This window comes from Propithecus coquereli, unplaced genomic scaffold, assembly GCF_000956105.1.
Source record: "Propithecus coquereli isolate 6110/MARCELLA unplaced genomic scaffold, Pcoq_1.0 Scaffold10, whole genome shotgun sequence".
NCBI lineage: Eukaryota > Metazoa > Chordata > Mammalia > Primates > Indriidae > Propithecus > Propithecus coquereli.
In genome coordinates this window covers 12,932,579-12,952,171 of record NW_012133858.1, presented here as the reverse complement: position 1 = coordinate 12,952,171, position 19,593 = coordinate 12,932,579, and the positions used below count along the sequence as shown (strand labels likewise).

General features: G+C 33.3%; 1 protein-coding gene across 1 annotated transcript; it reads right to left on the bottom strand.

Moving 5' to 3' along the window:
* Positions 1 to 6,952: 6,952 nt before the first annotated feature.
* UTS2B (urotensin 2B) lies at positions 6,953 to 18,343 on the bottom strand. Its single transcript, XM_012641015.1, has 5 exons — positions 18,241 to 18,343; positions 15,545 to 15,643; positions 14,214 to 14,251; positions 12,968 to 13,061; positions 6,953 to 6,978 (listed from the first exon to the last, which is right to left on the bottom strand). The coding sequence occupies exons 1-5, from the start codon at positions 18,341 to 18,343 to the stop codon at positions 6,953 to 6,955; spliced, it is 360 nt and encodes a 119-aa protein (XP_012496469.1).
* Positions 18,344 to 19,593: the final 1,250 nt, after the last annotated feature.

The following is a 19,593-nucleotide window of genomic DNA, read 5'->3' as shown; positions in this document are numbered from 1 at the left end:
CATTCTCAGAATAACTTAATTAAAAGAAATTTTTGTCTCATGGAGTTGTTTAATAAAGTTCTCAAGGTACTGAATGCCTATAAATACAAGAGGACTTATTGAATACTTCCAAAAACACTGCCTTTTGAAGCACCATCTTCAAAACTCAGATTGAACTTTATTTCTTCATATCTAGAGACAGACAAAGTATCGTCGCACTTCAGGGGTGTTAAAATCTGCCACATTATGTCTGAATAGGAACTACCTAATCGCTATTAAAAACCAAGTAACTCTTTCAATCAAGGTCACAGTACTCCAGTTTTTTGATGCATTGAGAACACTATGACACTGAGATGAAAATAATTAAGTTTGACTGGTTTACACATGTACCTTTGCTACCCTTGATTATCACCCATTCATTTTAACATTTCCGAATTCAACCAAAACAGAGTTATGATAAACAAATCATGTAGGGAACTTGTTTTCATGTCAATTTTCACATGAAGTCTTAGACCATAGAAACTTCAGATAGCTACTAAACTATGAAGAGAGTTGAATTAATACAGTGTTTCCTGAATCACCGTTGTTTTAAATCCAAATTTGTATATTTTGTCCTTCTCTTAGCAAACTTTGTTAAGCATCTTGACAATCACTGTTCTTATTATTAAAATCTGAAGATAGTAGTATCACAAAAGTGTCGGTTTAGAGGACTCATCAAATATTTTCTCTTTCCCTTTTGTCAATCATTGTCAATCGTTGACCTATTCAATCATTGTTTCTATTCATTAATATTATTTCCCTCCACTATCACCAAGATTTCTCAGATGTTTTTTACTTCCTCGAATGGTTTCATGTTTTATTTCATGAATAACAAAACGATGAAATAATAATTTATTTCTAATTTCCAATCAAATTTTCAAAGTTGTTTTTGATAATTTTTTCCTACAGTCACAGTATTTCTTTTAATTAAATAGGGGATGTAATATGTGCATCATTTAATAGATTATACATTAAGAATCATTAAATAATGTTCACATAGTCATAGAGCTTAATGTTTCAAGAACATCAACTTTTATTTCATCGGAACCCATTTTTTTTTTTTTTTTTTTTTTGAGACAGAGTCTCACTCTTCTGCTGTGGCTAAGTGCCATGGAGTCAGCCTAGCTCACAGCAACCTCAAACTTCCTGGGCTCAAGAGATCCTACTGCCTCAGCCTCCCGAGTGACTGGGACTACAGGCATGCGCCACCATGCCTGACTATTTCTTTCTATTTTTAGTAGAGACGGGGTCTCGCTCTTGCTCAGGCTGGTTTCGAACTCCTGAGCTCAAACAATCCGCCCATCTCGGCCTCCCAGAGTGCTGGGATTACAGGCGTGAGCCACCGCGCCTGGCCAAAACCCATTTTTTAAACAATTCAGGAGCTGGAGCTGTGCGAGGACATTGATTTGTCCAAAATTTTATAGACTCTTGGGCAGAGCAAGATCTAGGACTCAAGTCTTTGGACTTCTAGGCCAACATTCTCTTCATGACCCAAAAGGTCTTCTTGGTGCTAAATTTTCATTTTGGATGCTAACTTCACCGGTTATACATTTCTAAAGTAAACAAAAATGGTATTTCAGGCTTTAGTAAAACCTTTCACTTCTGTGAGGGTTGATGTATTCTCTTTTAGAGCAGGTCGATTTGTGAATTTTCGCCTTCTGGGTTTCATTTTAAGTCTTCACACTAAAAGTGAAACTGGTACCTACTTGTGGAAGTAAGTTTTGCTTGGTTTGAGGTCAAGTCTACATACAGCTGCTGTGTGCTACCTAGTTTCCACACCAAACGCTAATCTCTTCCCTGATACATGTTTTGGAAAGGAAGATAATCTGATATTTATGCAATGGCTTCTCCAAACCATTAGTATATTTTACCAAAACTTTGAGTTTTTAATAGGCCTTAGTTCTAAGTGACTCAAATTCAAAGAAGTGTTTTGTCTAAGGTTTCATAGCTTCTTCTCTAGATGACAAATTCTTGGTCTTTGCCATTGAACTCAGGATGTCTACTTGATGAAATTAGAAATTTTACCATTAATTTTACTATCACTTGGTGCCACGTGCATTAAGACTTTTCTTTCAATAAAGTGAGGCACATGTTTGCTGTTTTATACTGACAATTTTTATTTTAGAGCAATATTAGCATACTACCATTCAAATAAATTAATATAACTCTCAAGTACAGCAGGAATATTATGTTTAAATGCCAGTATATGGTTGGATCCTTTTAACATGAGCAAAACGTATAAAATTATCAATATGTTATCACAACAATAAACAGAAAGTAGTAGTCAGTTCTCTTTATCCTTTTGTTTGTCGTGGAAGCATCCTTTGAACCAACATTGAAAAATAAAGCAAAATAGACTATAGTAGGTACCTGAAGAAAAAAGTTGTGACAAGTGATTTCATAATTTTTATTAAAACTTGAGCATAAGCACCTATCTTATATGTTTAAAACATTCTTTTTAATGCATTTTGACCTGAAATTATCATTCTACATGATTGCCTTGAAATAAAAACATTCCATATAAATAAAAGCCATAATAAACAATAATTAGAGGGTTAAGAGCTTAAGTGAAGTTAGTGGACTTCTACCTGATCTACAAAGTTCTCATTAGCTTTAACAACTTCAACTTTCATTTTTGCAGATGCAACATCCTTGGATGAAATGTCACAGAAATATGAAAGATGCTTCAATGAAGTTCTTCACACTCCTTAATGATTAAACTTTTAAGGAACTGGCTTTCTGCAAATCCTTTCCAAAGCTTGAACTTCAGTTCATCACATCACAGTATTGTTACAGCTTCAGTTAAATTGTGCTGATAATTTTGATGCATGTATATTTTAAAATATATATATACTTTTAATTATTCAGGTATGGTTACCTGTCCCCCCCAAATTTTACTTTTAAAATAGCAATTAAAAAGCACAATTCAGTGAAATGTCTTCTATACACATTGACCATTCACACTTTTGCAGTTAAAGAATAATAATGAAAGACAGATTTGCTTCTATAAAATTTAGATGCAATTTGTTTGTTCATTATGGGAGAATAAAGAAAGACAATGCTATATATTTTCTTTTGAGTACTTTCATAGTACTCTTTTCCTTTGTCAGTGAGCCTGTTGGGTAATAATTATGAAATTAGGCTTCTCTTATTGTGTTCAAGTTTTAGTTATGTTCAACCAAATGAAAACACAGTCCCAGTGAGTATATTGACTTAGAATTTAAAAAGTGAAGGATGTTATTCATTTGCCAAGCTTGGATATTCCTTGTACGCTAACAATTTTCCATATGTCTAAATTTTAACTGATAGTTAAGAGCAGCAGTGCCTCATTATGAGAGGAATAGCTACACACAGAAGTAAAGATAAAAGTAGGGGAAAAGTTAAAGGATCACCAAGTAGTAAACTACCAAAGCAGTGTGGGGTCAGTTAAGTACACATCATTTTAGCACAGTACATTTCAGCATAATACAATAAGCGATCATTTTGATGTTATTGACTCATCTAAGAAACTGCTTAGTCTGTTTCATACACTGTGCTTAATAAGCCATTAACGAGCATAATGTATTTGAAAATTATTTCTTTAAAATGTTTCAGATTATTTTTAATTGACCTATCAAAGCATACGTTTTGGTTTTCTGGAAAGCTCAGTTCTCAGCAATAATTGTGACGTTACTGTAGTTTAGGAACACAAGCCTGCTGTGCATTGAATATGCTTTCAAAACACACAATAAACCTTATTCCCTGGACCAGAGATTCAGCATAAGTTATTTAGCAGAAGTTTATAAAGCATCTGGAAAACACTTCTTTAAGCCTTAGTAATCACTGTCAAACAGACCTGATACATGGGAGGAAAAAAGTTTTGGCTAGTAGAGCAAAGCTTTATTTCAGTATAAAGAGTGCCGTGAGAATGTGTCTTTCCATTAAAAGGAGAGAGAAATGAGTAGTTGCTGATTTTCACTAAAAATTATTGTACTCATATGATCCAAAGAGTAAAATAAACTCAAAGAAACATCATGATGACAAAAATGCTTCAGGAAAGAACTGAATTCAATGATTGACCTTTATAAAAGGCTAATTGTTCAGTTGTCTAATGTGCTTTTTAGAGACCCAGTTTAAAAGAGCTGAAAAGAAGTGACAGAAATGAACATGTGTACATAGAATACATACTGGTTTTGTATATAACTTCTTAGTTTTTCTAGAAATTTTTCAAATTGAAAATCTTCAAATTCAAGGGAAAAAACAGTAAATTAATGTTTCTTATAATTGTAGTAGAGGGATATAGCAAAGAGAAATGGATTTTGAGAAAGCTAACTAATTCTGATTTTCATAAACTTGTATTAGAAAGCTAGTAGTGTTACCTAGGTGCAGGACTCACAGTTTGAAAGAATTATTTAAGAAGTTATTTCATCTCACCTTTTCCCAAGCTTCTCATGAACTATAGAAATGTGTCCTATTCCTTAGATACCCTTTCTTTCCTTTTTCTCCCATTTGTATATTTGTAAGCTTCTAATTCAACCAGGTGCTGCTTCGTGCTTGACGAAAAGTATGAAAACCTACTTCAGTCTAAAAATTTCTCATGATAAAGATTTGAAGTTGGATTAAACAAATTGATTCCCTACATTCTTTATTATTTAATTCAAAATGGGCTATGGCATCCAATTTAATTATAGTAAGAAGTGGCAAAATATTGATTTATGCTCTATTCTAATGTATAATGTGTTTGTCTCATAATATATGCATAAGACTTCCACGAAGATAAAGAGAAAAATGTGTTCTCTGTTTATAACTCTGTTTTATTTCATATTTTAATTTTTACCACGATTTTACACAGAATAGAAAATAAGTCAGCAATGTACTGGCTTAAATAGGGTATTGTTTTAACATAGCAGTAAATTAAGACATAATTTCTGTTAAGAATATGACGAATCATCTCATGTATTTGTCTAATACATTGTATACTACTAAATATGACTATATTTCAACTTCAAAATAATGCATTACCTTTTTTTCTCTTCTTTCCTGTGTGGAGCTTCATAGAACAAATGAATATGTGAATATGGATTTCTGAATTCTGGTGTCAAATACATAATCAACTTCAGTAGGATGTAATTCCTGCACACTGTGTCTTAAAATTTACTCACACTATGAAATGTCCATCAAATTGTACCTTTAATCTACACATAGCTTTAGGGAATTAAATTTTTTAAAGCAAATTATTAAAAATAAATTGATGGAATCTTTTAAAAGGAAGAAGTATCAAAAGTTTTTTTTTTTTTTTTTTTTTGAGACAGAGTCTCACTCTGTTGCCTGGGCTAGAGTGCCATGGCATCAGCCTAGCTCACAGCAACCTCAAACTCCTGGGCTCAAGTGATCCTTCTGCCTCAGCCTCCTGAGTAGCTGGGACTACAGGCATGAGCCACCATGCCCGGCTAATTTTTTCTATATATTTTTAGCTGTCCAATTAATTTCTTTCTATTTTTGGTAGAGATGGGGTCTCGCTGTTGCTCAGGCTGGTCTCGAACTCCTGAGCTCAAATGATCCATCCACCTTGGCCTCCCAGAGTGCTAGGATTACAGGCGTGAGCCACCGCGCCCGGCCTCAAAAGTTTTTTGAATGACATTACCCATTATATTGAAAAGCTCAAGGTGCTTGAATATTGGTCAACTTTTCCAAAATTAATAAACTTGAGATGATGAAAGCAGTTGTTCACATCTTTCTTTATGATAGCATTATATTTGTGTTCACAACTGTTGTAAATATGTGGGAACATTTTTAGACATCATTGTGCAACTAATATTTATTTATGAACATTTCAATAGTTCCTTAGCAAGCTCAGTACTACAAGCATATTGTTCACCTTGGACCGTTTATGTCCTTGTTTATTCTTCATTTTTAGTTTAAGCAATATTGTTCATTTTTTCTTTAAGCACCAAAAAATTAATATTATATAAATAAAACTACATCCCCCCCATAATGTAAAGTAAGGGAATGTATGTAGGCTCATCTAATCAGCTATCACATACTAATGTAGTCATTAATATTCTTTAATTATAAAGTTACTTTGACAATATATCTGTGGCAGCACAGGTAGCAAACAAAATTAGGGTTGAACTCCCAGCCATGGATTGATTAAATAAACTTTTTCAATGTAAGCAAGAGCAGTTTGATGTATAGATATAAAACAAAAACTAATCAAGAAAAAGCCAATTTTTAAATTTTTTTTGTGGTTGTTTTAGCACATTATTTCTAGCGTCTTGCAGTCATGTTGCAGTCTCACACAGTTTCTCATATTGTGGAGGAGGCAGGAATGAGAATTAAGAAACAAAAGGCAAATTATTCTGTAAGAAAGTTTTCTTAACATTTTATATCTGAGACATCTACTATTTTCTCCCAGAGCCCAATAAGTGATATATTTCTGCTTCTTAGTAATGTATTCATTTGTTGTAATAGTTTCAATGACAATTGTCCAAATGAACATAAAAGAGAGGGTGGCCATCACAATCATAAAAAAGAGAAAGAATAATAATGCATATTTTCCACATAAATTAAGACAACATAATTTATTTTAACTTTCCAAGATGCTTTTGAAAATATTTTAAGTGATAGTTCAACAGTATATTCACAACAGGAGAAAACTATATGTAGACAATGAATTTATAAAAAACATACAATTGGACAGCACTCTAACTTTACAAAGCCATTTTGATAGTCCTGTGCCATTCAATAGTGCAACTGATTTGTCATTATTCACAACATAAACTTAAAGCATATTATAACCCACTTAGTAACAATTTAGCAAGGTGTGAAAATAATATGCAAAACAAATGTCACAGTCTCTTTATGCTTGAAACCACAACAACCTTTAAGCAGTAGAGTGAGTAGATATATATCTTTTCCTGACATCTTTAGATTTTTCGCATCCAGAGAAAAATCTTTAAACACAGTATTTCCAAAAGCATGCTAAAGAAGAAAATAAAAAAAATTATTTATTAGGAGAATATCTGATAAAAACTTACATTTGAATAAAGTAGTTTATGTGCCTGAATAAGAGAGAGAAAAGAGAGTTTTGTAAAAGGGATGTTCAATATGTGGATCTTTAAATTAATTGCAATTAAATAAATTAAAAAATCAACTTCTCCATTATACTAGTCACATTTCAAGTGCTGAATAGTGACTTGTATCCATTGACTATCACAATGGGCAATGCAAATTAGAGAATGTTCCTATCACAGAAAGTTCTACTGGACAGCACTATTATGCATTATAATACATGTGACACAGTCCAGAGAATACAGCAGATAGTTCTTTGAGATTCACCCATTTGTTTTACACTTGGGGTAACCAAAATACTGGAGAGAAAGTCACATAAGTAAAAGCAGTCCTAAATGTGCTTCTGTTTACTGAGAGAAGAAGAGAGTAGAAAGTTTAAAGATCACTCTGCAAACCATCCAATGATATTTAATTAAATTCATTCTGTATCACATTGAGTCTTCCCATTCAGATCATAAAAAAACACTTCAGACAAACAAAACCAAATCTATCAGCATTTCAGTCTTCAAAGGTATAAATGAGTCATTTTAAATCTGTAAGTTGTTCCCAATCAATTGTCTAACTTACAGTACCTTCATCTAACTAATTATAAATTTCTCTAATTTCCTTTATCTAAATAGCTTATAAAACTAAGATCTCTGGGAGATCTTTGATTCACTACTGATTAATGGATTTATTATGAAAAAGAACTGAAAAACTTATAGTACAGTTAAGCTACTCATTGAAATAAATGATAAAAGTCTTTGCGTGTGCCCAGGTTTGCCTCCCCAATGAAACTCGGTTTTTAAACCGCATCCCCTGTGCTCATTACCACATAACACAGGGTGTTATGATAGCACTCAGAGTTTACTTTTCGTTTTTACCAGAGGAGCTAGTTTTTCTTAAACAAAATAACATTCTAACCCTACAAAAGCAGAAGTTTATTTTCCGACATTGAACTAAGGAGTTTTGCCCACAAATTCAATCTTCTCCCTTTTTTTTTTTTTAAGACAGAACCCCACCATGTTGCCCTGGCCAGAGTGCAGTGGCCATTCACAGGCGCTATCTGCAGCTTCGAACTCCTGGCCTCAAGCAATCCTCCTGCCTCAGCCTCCTGAATAACTAGGACTACAAGGGGACATCACCATGCCCATACAAACTTCTTTTTACAGTATGCTTTGAAAAGTTATCATCATTGCCCACTCTGTCCTTTCAGATATCTTTGAATACCTCAGTCTGGAAGAAAAAATGTTAACCTTCACTTACACCCCATTAACAGCTCAATTAAGTATGTAAAGAAATACAGTTTGGAGAATTTTTTGGACCTCGTTGAAGGAAACTGTCATGAATGGTATTGCCAGTAGAGCCAATTCCCCAGTGTTTACACTGTATATCTCTTATCATTTGCATGCAGTAAAACCCCAGCCAGCATTTTAATGTCCCTTGATGTCTGTCTGGTGCACTCTTATATTCCTTGTTTTTACCACGATGCTGGATTTTGGATAGCTATATGTGTAGTAAGTGTCTATCAACTATACAAATGACCAAAGAAATTTACAATATTTCACAGTAATCCAGTAAGCTGGATTTCTGGGTTCATTTTGCCTTCATTCATTGTTATTCATGATGATCAGTTTCTAGTTTTGATAATAGCAATACACTGCATGTAAAATGTGGTTCGTGTTTTTGTGAATTAATTTACGTGTCTATTTCATACTTTCAGCACCACAAATATTTACTTAGTTCCTACTATATACAAATATGTTTTAGTAGCAATTTGCTTAAAAACAAGCAAACAGCTTCCTTTACTCTTTCAAATCATTCTAGTTAATGTCCCAATTTTTTCTACCCTTTAGAATAAAATTCCTCAAAAGAGTTGTCAGTGGTTCCAGTTCCTTAATCATATTTTCTTTAAGCAAAATTTCTCCAAACAATTCTTATCAAGGTTATTAATGATCTTTTCACTACTGAATTCAGCTGGAAGCTCTCAGTTCTCAAATTATTGGATCTACCATAGCTTTCGAAACAGTTGAACTCCTTTTTTCCTAGAAACTATTTTTTTTACGTGACTTCTGGCCTTTGCTTTACTTGTTACCTGCTTCCTTGGTAGCCGCTCCTACTCTGCCTCTTTTGCTGAATTTCTCTCATCTGCTCAGTCTCTAACCTTGAAGGGACCTGAGTCTCAGTCCTTGGCTATCTTCCCTTTATATCTGTAGTCACTCCCTAGACAGTCTCATCACAATGCCAAACTATAATGATATGCTGATAATTATCAAATTTTTATCTCTAATCTGGGCTGCTTTCCCAAACTCCACATCCATATATCCAATGATCTACTCAAATTACTACTGGGAAGATTTTATTGTAGATGGCATAATAAACCCCCAAAATCTATGGTAGGGATAGGACTCTTCATCTACTCTTTGTGCTTCTCTACCTTTCCCAGGAGCTCCTCCAGCCCCATTAAGCTAGATTGGGATCATGTGCCTAGTTCTGGCAGTTAAAAGCATGATTACCTGCTTCGTCCTTCTCTTATCCTGCTATGGGGGCATTAGACACCATCAGTTTCACATAGTGTAGGCACAAAGTAAGGGAAAAGTTATTGACATACCTAAAGCTTCATGTAGACTCAAGACAAAATTTATAGCAAGTTGCACCGATGCAATTTTAAGGTTATTTTGTTTATGTAATTTGCCTAGCATATCCCAATATACAATTTGATAACTTTAAGTGAGGGGTGCTACTCTAAGAAGTACTTAAAATGTGGTATAGTGTCAATAACTCATTAATGGCAAGGAAATTAATATCATTGGTTGAAGAAATTAAGAGGCATTTTATTAAATGGAAAAATATGTGGTAAAACAGACATCTGCAACAGTTTGATATTCAGATCATGTGTCTCTTGAACTTCTAAAAGAAAAGGTTGAAAAACAGAAAATTTGCAGGCATTTAGCAAGGAATTGCAAGAAATTGATGAGCTCAGAAAGGAACTGGTTTCTTTGCAAACAAATAAAAAAGGAATAGAGAGTTCAGAAGTACAATGTCTTGAAACATTGAAAAAGCTGACTGCTTCTAGATCCCCAACACTGTAAAATGGAATTTAAAATCATTGTCAGATGACTCTCAGTGACAGATGCTCAGTAAATATTAGTTGTAATAAAAAAAACTCGGTGAAAATATCAGATTAAGTGTGTGGACTTTAACGTATGTTCCAGATACCTTCAAGGCAACTACTCTTAAGTTGGGGGTAGGAATGCAAAATAATTAAAATTGCTTTTTAAAAAAATCTTTGTTTGTAGGAAATTGTTGAGAAGCTTCCCAAAATCTTGGAAAAAAAAAATCATTGCCAAAGAAACCATGAATCCTAGAATAAAAAATGTCTTGAGCACTTTAAGAAAAAATAAACCACAGGCTTTTAACCTTGTGAAAGTTAAGAAGAGACTTGAGACAACTGTGCAATTCACAAGGATGGAATATTCCCCTAAGCAGGACATGTGTACGGGGATAATAACAGAAAAGCAAAAGCGTGAGAAAGGGTGGAACCAGGGAAAACAATACAATGAACAAAGGGATCTTCCTGGAAACTACCAGGCCCTAATTATCAAACCTTTCTTTATTCCCAGGGCAAGAGACCATTGCAATATTTGCCCAGGGAGATTTCAGAATTTTTGGAGGCTAGCATTCCAGATGTTATGTGTCTCTTGTTCTTCTCTTTATGAACAGGATTATTGGTTGTGGTTATCCTTTCCCTGTTCCTCTGCCAATTACTGGGTTTGTGTGGAGTGAATAATTTGTCTTTTTAGTTAATAGGTCTGTGAATGAAGAGCAGCCACATTGTAAATGATGAAGACTAGTAAGTATATCCTGGAAAGCCTCTTCTTTGTACTGCATGCAGTCAGGAAGAAGAGATTTGAGGTTGTCTGTAATGGGAATTGGTTGAATATAGTCTGTTTTTAAGAAGAGACCGAAGGATTGCTTGTGGTAAGGCAGTGCTCACCAAGTGTTATAGGTACTTCCTTACATTAAGCAACAGCCTGTCTTACCAATATGTTGGTGGCAGCCCAAGTTACTAATTCTGGCCAATTGACTTCAGTAGAATTGATGTGAGTCGCTTCTGAACTGAGGCAGTTGAGAGCTGGGATGTGTCCTCTACCCTTCTCTTCTGCCTTGGCAATCTTGAAGGCCATTAAGATATATCAACATTCTAGATGATATAGCTACAAAATAGAATGATGCTGTGCTACATGCATTGAACTTTGTGCTTGAACTTTATTGCACTAAGCCTCTGAGATTTAGATTAAAATTATTAACACGTAATAGCCTAATCTATACTGACTCAGGAAAGGTCCAGAAAAAAAAAAAAGAATCTCTATTTCAACCTTTCTCCTCCAAATTTTCTCCTCCTCTAGCTATCCTTGGCTCAGTAAACAGAGATTGCTTTTTTTGCTAGTTGATAAGAAAAAAAACCTTGGAGTAATTTTTGACACCTGCCTTTCTTTTACACCCCATGTGTAATTCTACAGGAAATTTTGTTGACTTTTTGTTAAAAAATATATCCACAATTAGAGCCCTTCTCAATTCACTATTGCCATCCTAACCCAAGCTACTACCACGCATCACGCAGACCATTAAAGTAGCTCATTAAAGGTCTCTGCTTCCATCTTTGCCCCCCTTTTGCAGTATATTCCCCATAAAGCATCAAGAGTGATTCTGGTAAAACTTATTCTATATCACTCATTTGCTCAAAACTTTCCAGTGGTTTCCCCTATGACACAAAGTAAATGCTAAAGTCTTTAAAAAGCTGCAAGGTTTCCTCTCTTCCACCTTCCACTTCATCTATCATTTCCCCTTCAGGCTCATTAGCTAAGTCACTTAGCACTTGGGTTATTTTTGGCATATAATTTAATCCTTCCTAAGATGTAGTTTTCTCATCTATAAAACAGTCATATTAGAATAACATAATTATAGTAATAATGATCAAAAGGATAAAAAAAATAGTTAAGCTAACATAGTACCTACTATATGCCAAGTGTTATTTCTAAATTAATTCAGTTCATTTAATCCTCCCAACAATCCTACGAAGATTATTATTATTATCTCCATTTTGAGGCGAAGAAAATGAGGCAGAGGAAATTAGATAATTGCCCAAAATCACATAGGTAGGAAATATCAAAGTTAAGATTTGAACCCAGATAGTCTAGCTCTAAAGTCTAAGTGCTTAACCACTATATTTTGAGATATTAAAATATAAAATGTCTGGTATATGCTAAGTGCTTAATACTAATTCATCCTCTTCCCTTTTAGTAGTTACTATAAAAATATGTTTTTAGAGAAGTTAAAAACGAATCTGGGATGGGGGACAAGTAAAAATAAATATGCCTTAGAAAATCTCATATCACTATATCAATAAACATTAATATAACTGTTTCAAAAATAAGAACTAAGTCAGTAAGAAACAAGAGTTTCCCAGGAAAAGTTATGAAAATTTAGAGTGATCCAAGAGAGTAATCGTTCTAAAATTAAATGTTACGAATGAAACATTGGACCAATTGTTATAACAATGAGGTTTTTCTTTATGTCAAAAAAGATTCTCTAAAATTTTGAACGGACTTAAAACTTGATTATTTCTATTTTCGATCCTCCAAGCTTCAATGTTTAAGCCAAAATAGCAAAGGTAAACAAGATTTATACAATAAAGACCTATTTTATTTAAACCTGGAAAGTGTGACATTGCAAACATGACAAAATTCAGATACATTTACATGGGAACACTTTTATCGGGATCTTTTTTAAAAAAATAGGAGTCTTGATCTTCATCACCACAGATTAAGAAATGTCAACTGAATTTTTTCCCTAACTGAAATAATTGCAAAAATAATCTTTTGGAAATCAATTTTAAAAGTTTGAAATAAAACCTTACCACGCTTGTTAGGATGGGAGGAGAATAGACCATCTATAGCATAGGGCATATCAGCATCCTTTGCCCTGACGAGTGGGTCTTTCAGCTTTTCCAGCTGTTAAAATTTAAAAACGATAATTAGTCTTTAATGACAACAATGCTGTTCTCTATTGAAGAAGAGAAAGGATAAAAATGGGAAAAAAGGAAGGAATGATGGAAGAATGCAAGAAAGAGAGAAAAAGAGGGAAAGGTAAAAAAAGGAATAAAAAAATAAACAAAAATAAACAAATAGGAAACATACATTTAAAGGCTGGCTGGAAAAGGTACATGACTCAACAGGAGATTAGGAAGAAACAGGTTTTGGGCAAAGGAAGTCAACTCTGGGTATTAATTAATGAGGAACATGTAAATATAGCCTGTGTAGCTGGACTTGATTTTATGTCACCTATAGTGAACAGGCCTTTTCAAGGAGCTCCAAAGAGTTATGTGTTTCCACACAGGATTCAACTTATCTTAATTTTTAATAATCTCTCTAATTGCCTAAACCCTGCAGACCTAACTCTATAAAAGTAGGATTCAGCCTGGACCACTGCATGTCTCCATGTTCCCTGCTGGGAAGAGAATGATGAATGTAATTTTCTCTCCCAAATGGCCAGTTTGCACAATAATGGAATTGCATGTAAGTATATTTGAAAGAGTTTAGAAATCATCTAATCCAAAGATTTTCAAATTTTCTTCATACCATATCAAGAAGTAGAGAAGAAACTGTTGCTAGGGCCCTCCCTACAAAGAGGACAGCTCTTCAGGCTCTCCACACCTGCTGCTTCAAGCAGAACAGCTGTACTCTTGCATGTTTCGTTTACTGGAACCACTAACATTTTGTTTGGGGAAAAAGAGATTCCCGCTCTTTAAAAAGAATAGGAACAACAGAAAACACCCATCTGTTTATAGCCTCCCATTTCACAGATGAGAATTCACATCCAGAGAATTGTAGTTTGCCCAAGTTTTCATAGTTAGGTAATTGGAGAGCTAAAACTAGAATCCACATTTCTAGACATCCTATACTATGATCACTTCAGCTAGTTTTGTTTTGTTTTTGTTTTTTTAGTTTAAGTTGATTTTTTTTCTCATGAATTACTTCACCCTTTCTCTAGCAATAATAAAAACTTTACATTGTAATATTAATGATTTTTAAAACATTATATCAAAAAGAATTTGCTGTATAATTGTTATTAAAATTGATCATTTAAGTATTTCACAGTCTCACCTGGTTAAGTTCTTCCAATTTGTTAGCCAGTTCTATATCTGCAAGACACATTTGTCACATGAAAAAATGTACATTGGAAGTAATATTTAATTCACTCCAGAAAACACATTTAGGACCTTAGCCAAAGGTTTTCATTCACATGATTTGGATCACCCACTCATTCCTAACATAAAGCCCTCAATATATTTTTCAATGCCCTCAATACTGAAATGCAGTTTTGTTATGAGAAAATATATAATTTCTAACAATAAGCACAAGTTTGCTAAAGTAGATCATAGTTCTAACATGGCCTATTATTTAGAAATAAAATATTTTTACTGATCTGAGGAGATTCTTACAAAGTAAGATTAAGTGAAAATAAAAGCAGGTCACAAATGCTATACATAAGTCATTCAAGAAGAAAATTCTCCAAAATATTAACTCTCCAGGTTTTACAATTTGGGTATGATTTTTTTTATAATTTCATTTATTTTCTATAATAAGAATATCTTACTTCTACTGTTAAAACCCTGCATTTTAAGAGTTTTTATTAAGTTATTTTTAAATTCTTTTAACTAGCATTTCATCCTAAGGATACAGACATTTTTTAGAATACTTCAGATGTTGTATGAGAGTACCACATTGTCATATTGTCATGTTATGACTTAGGCTAGACTTGCTAAATTTCTGACAAAATCTCATTCATACATGGAGAACAGTCTGATGCATATATTTTTTCTTTTTTTACTTTTTTTTACTTTTTTTTTTTTTTAGGGGAGAGGGGAGACATTTTTTTACTTTTTTTTTTTTTGATGCATATTTTTGAGTCAGATTTTCCCGCTCTTCAAGTGAAACTAATCTGCACTGATACAGCCTAAATTTCCCGTTCATGATCTCTACTCCCTTTCCCAGACTGGAAGAATTGGATTGAAAAAGGTGCAAAGTTAACTACCACAAAACTGCAGTTAATTTGTGAAATTTCTAGTAGAAACCTATAAACACAGTAATCTTGAAGTATTAGTAAAAGAAAATACTAAGTGTATAAGTACAGAGTTGCATAGATAAGAGGAAAATATGAGTAAAGGTAACAATTTTTTAATTGTTAATTTTTAATTTTTTACCAATCCCATTAGAAACCTCAAATTAAACAAAATAGGCTTTTAATATTTTTAACTACTCCAAGATTTTAGGACGAATATGAAATAAGAAAAACACCTAAGCCTTAAGCATGGCGTATAAAAAAGTAGTTATTTTATTTAATAAAAATAAACATTTAGAAAGAGCGAGTTTCAAGACAGAATAGATTCTGTTATTTTTTTAATAAATGAAGGTTGACTTTATTCTTAACTCACCAAGGTTGGAAAGTCTTTGGAAATCAAAATTTTTATTCAGTAGAGCCAGCGAGAGTTCCTCATAATTTGTATCCTTTCTATCGGGAAACACTTCATTTCCTGTAATGATCATAAACCACCATTTTCAATCTGAGTCACTGAAAATATTTCTAATTAAATGAGTTTTCAGACAATTATCAATTCGTACATTCACCCATGAAAGAGATGTAGAGGGAGGTGTATAATCCAAAGAGATGGGCTGTTTTAAAAATCATTGAATGTATGAAGGTATATGGATAATCAAAGAGAGACAAAGAGGGAGAGGGAGAGGGAGAGATTGAGAGAGACAGAGGGAAAAAGGTTATACCCGGAAGGTTGCACCATAAAGTTGTACCCTTGAGTACTTCTGGGTAGTGGAATTGCAGGTGAATTTTACTTTCTTCTTTTTAATCTGCATTTTTGAAATTTTCTACTATTGCATTTAACATAAGAAATAATAAACTAACAGTTGTTTTTAAAAGAAAAAATAGTTGATTTTGTGATTTTATTTGATATATACACTTAAATGTGAGCCATTTGTTTTCAGGAATTGCCTTTAAACCATCCAAGAAGCCTTATAGAAGAGCTGAAGTGATGTCTGCCTTGTCCATATTGACATCTTTCCATCTTTGTCAATTTACCTCACAGCCATTCGTTGCTCAGGGGCTCATCTCTCTCAGCATTATAAATGTTTTTATTCTGGAGTAGAAAATGAGACAACAGACTTCATTCAGGCTATAAAACCTGAAGATTTGACTAAATATCTATTAACAAATAATTCCATTGAAATAATAATTAATATATTATAATGAACTTTTATGAGGTGGTCTGAAAAATCAAACCTTTATCACATAATGTCTGTGGGATCATTTTTCCCTCTCCCTATCTCCTCATACTAACAGCTACAGTGTGGGCAGAAGCTAGATTAATAAGGTTCAAATTTAGGAGTGAGAATACTGTGGTCTCAGCTAGAGAAATGGCTCCTAATTTGACCCGATTATTTCTTTAAATCATCTGTCTTTCTTGTCTCTACAAAATGTCAGCTGATTAACTCTAACAGTTAAATGGTTAAAGGAAGAAGAGGGATGATTTGAGGCAGAGGACAGCATCAAAGTTTTCTATTAATATGTAGACCAAAGATACTAAACTATTGCTCAGTTCTTTAATTTTCTTTGCTTCATAAACATAAAAACTATCTTTGAAATTCCAGGATCTTTTTCTTTTGAGCATTGAAAACATTAATAGAATACCAATGTAAATTTTGCTCAACATCAGTTATACAAAGACCCTCAGAGATAGTTTAAAAGAAAGACCTGATTATGCGATAATACATTTTTATTTTATTTCCTTACACATCTATACCATGTTAGAAACATTAGAAATCTCATTATTTTACAGAAAGCACAATGGAAGCCTATCAAGTGCTATGATTTAAATCAGACAAAGACAAAATGTGAGTACCATGGATAAAATCCAGAATCTTTGATTCCACGGCTTACATTTAAGTCTCTAAGACTATTTGTTTTTCAAAGCAAAATTCTTATAAATAAATATCAAGTGATTATGCAAACTTATTTCCACTACCAAAAGAAATGCTCTAATTTTCATTGACTTTTAAAACCACATTCGAGGCAACAAGATCTAACAAAGTTGAATTAGATCCGGAAGTGGAACACTTGATCCTTTTGTCAAGCTAGTGTAATGTAAATAAAATTTATTACATTTCTGTCTTGATTTCTCCCTAAGTAAGATGAGTAAAAGGTTATCTGCCTTTTCCTGACAAGGAGATAAGTTAGATAAAAGAAAACTCCAGAATTTCAAGCTGGAAGGGATATTAGAGAGCATTATATTAAGTTACTATTTTTAAAGCATAAAGAAATATATAAAAGTTTCAATGAGGTTAAGTTGTTTATCTACTAAATGAGCACTAAATCTAGCTCTATTAATTTTCAGATTAAGAGCTACCTCTACAATAGAATGCACTGAAAAATTTAAAGAAAGACTATAGAAGTTACAATGTTGTAAGAGCAAAACCTTATTTTCACCTATTTTATCATGATATATATTTGTAGATACCATAGATTAAATTATTTCATTTGCATAAATACCCCAAGTATGTTAGAAACCTGAAAAATATAGTTAATGCATAATGTGGGTCTTGGCACTGCCCTGCAGATTTCCAATGCTTTATTATCCTCAAATCTCTGTAAACACAAGTTTTTAATCTTGATGTATTTTTCTTTGATCTATTTACCTTTCATAAGTAATTTACTAATAATCTCATAAAATGAAGATTCCTTTCCCAACATGTACTTTCGAAATATGATTAGATTGAATAGATTATGTCCCTCACTATATTAATATTTATACATTCTCAATCTTTGCTCATGGAGTACAATTGAGAAATAAGTGCCTCATGATTAGAAAAAATAAAATGTAGTTGAAATTAATTTAGTAAAATGTTGGGTAAAATTAATTTGGTACCATTTGCTTAAGAAGAACAGCATCATAGATTACATTTAATTCTGAACAGCAACCGCTTAAAAGGGAAATTTGGCCATTCAATTATATTAATGTCTTAAAACATTATTTCAATAATGGCAAAAAAAATCATAGTGATGCAAATGGAAAAATTAAGATTTACTCACCTATAGGCTTTTAGATTCATGTGCACGTACCTTGGGTAAGATATGGCCGTCCATGCACCAATTCTAAAAAGATCATTACAGATAACAAAGTTAGGAGTCCAAAGCAAAAAGGTGTTGAGAAGATCTTGGTCATATTAAAAATTTTCTGTGCTAGCAGAGAAACTGACTTTCCAGGTCAAGACAAGTATTTCAATGTCTCTGGAATGCAGCAGAGCTCACTTTTAAAAAGCAAATGTGCTTCAGTTACAAACGTTCTGGATAAAGAAAAAGAAACTTATAAAATGTAATGTGCCCTGTCAACATGATTCACTACTTGGAGAAATGACACGTTTGTTACACAGTCAATGGCAGGAAGAACCCAATCAATACATCTCACATCTGCCCATTTCACTAAAAGCAGGCATTCCTACGCATGTGCACACACTCAAATAGGTGCATAGGTATGAGGCAAAAACTTGGAATGCAGAACCTGTTGGCTGGATTTAGGTAATTTATTATTTAATTTCCTGGTTCCAGGATTAATTAACACCAAATCCTAACTACAGCTGAGAGCATAGAAGGCAGGTGAAAATGGGAATGATGCCTTCCATTTGACCAATTTTGAGCCAGGTGGTGATCTTCCTGACAACGAAATTATTTGCAGTCATCGCTTCATTCTTAATTAACCAAATAGGTTTAAGTGGGAAGAGCTCAGATTTGAAATGAATCATAATGGGATAACATTACTATGTCACTGTATTGGAGAAGGATGGTTTCATTTTGCTGCAACCAGCACTTTTAAAAATTAAGGCTGAATTTAATTAATTCAAAGCTGGCAAATGTCCCATCAATTACTCTCTTTAATACTCGCTTTAATTGCCGTGGTTTTCTTTTTAAACCAATGTCTTTCAGTATATTGGCAATTTTAATTTTATGGTTCCACAGATGCTATAATGACCTCTGGTCTTGGCATTTACTTCTCCCAAAGGACTTTAGATGCATCAACCCTAAAATTGATTCAGTTCCAAGTGCATAAACTGCAGCACATGATGATATTAAGTAGGGATAATGACCAAACTTTTCATTAACCCATTGCTTTAACAAATTTCCTGAATAAAATCTAAACTAGTTCTTTTGATATTTATGCTTTTCTTTTACAGGTTCACTTTTCACTACATGTCCCTGTGCATCAGCCACATTAGACTGCTAATTCCGGAACATATCTTGCCCTTTCTTCATTCCAGAGCTTTGCTGACATATTTCTCTCTGCCTGGAATCCTTTATTCCATGACCATTTTACCTACTTATTCCTGAAGCCACTGATTAAATGCCACCAGCTCTATTTAGCCTTTGGATCTCTCTTTTGTTCATTTCCAGTCATAATTTTTTTCTCGTTTGAACTGC

What these genes read in the sequence shown, in the direction of transcription:
- UTS2B (XM_012641015.1), bottom strand. Translation starts at nt 18,343, where the DNA reads ATGACCAAGATCTTCTCAACACCTTTTTGCTTTGGACTCCTAACTTTG. An exon ending in ACGGCCATATCTTACCCAAG is followed by an intron (nt 15,644 to 18,240) that starts GTACGTGCACAT and finishes TGATCATTACAG; the next exon opens with GAAATGAAGTGTTTCCCGAT. An exon ending in CTCCCATCCTAACAAGCGTG is followed by an intron (nt 6,979 to 12,967) that starts GTAAGGTTTTAT and finishes TTTCTTCTTTAG; the next exon opens with CATGCTTTTGGAAATACTGT.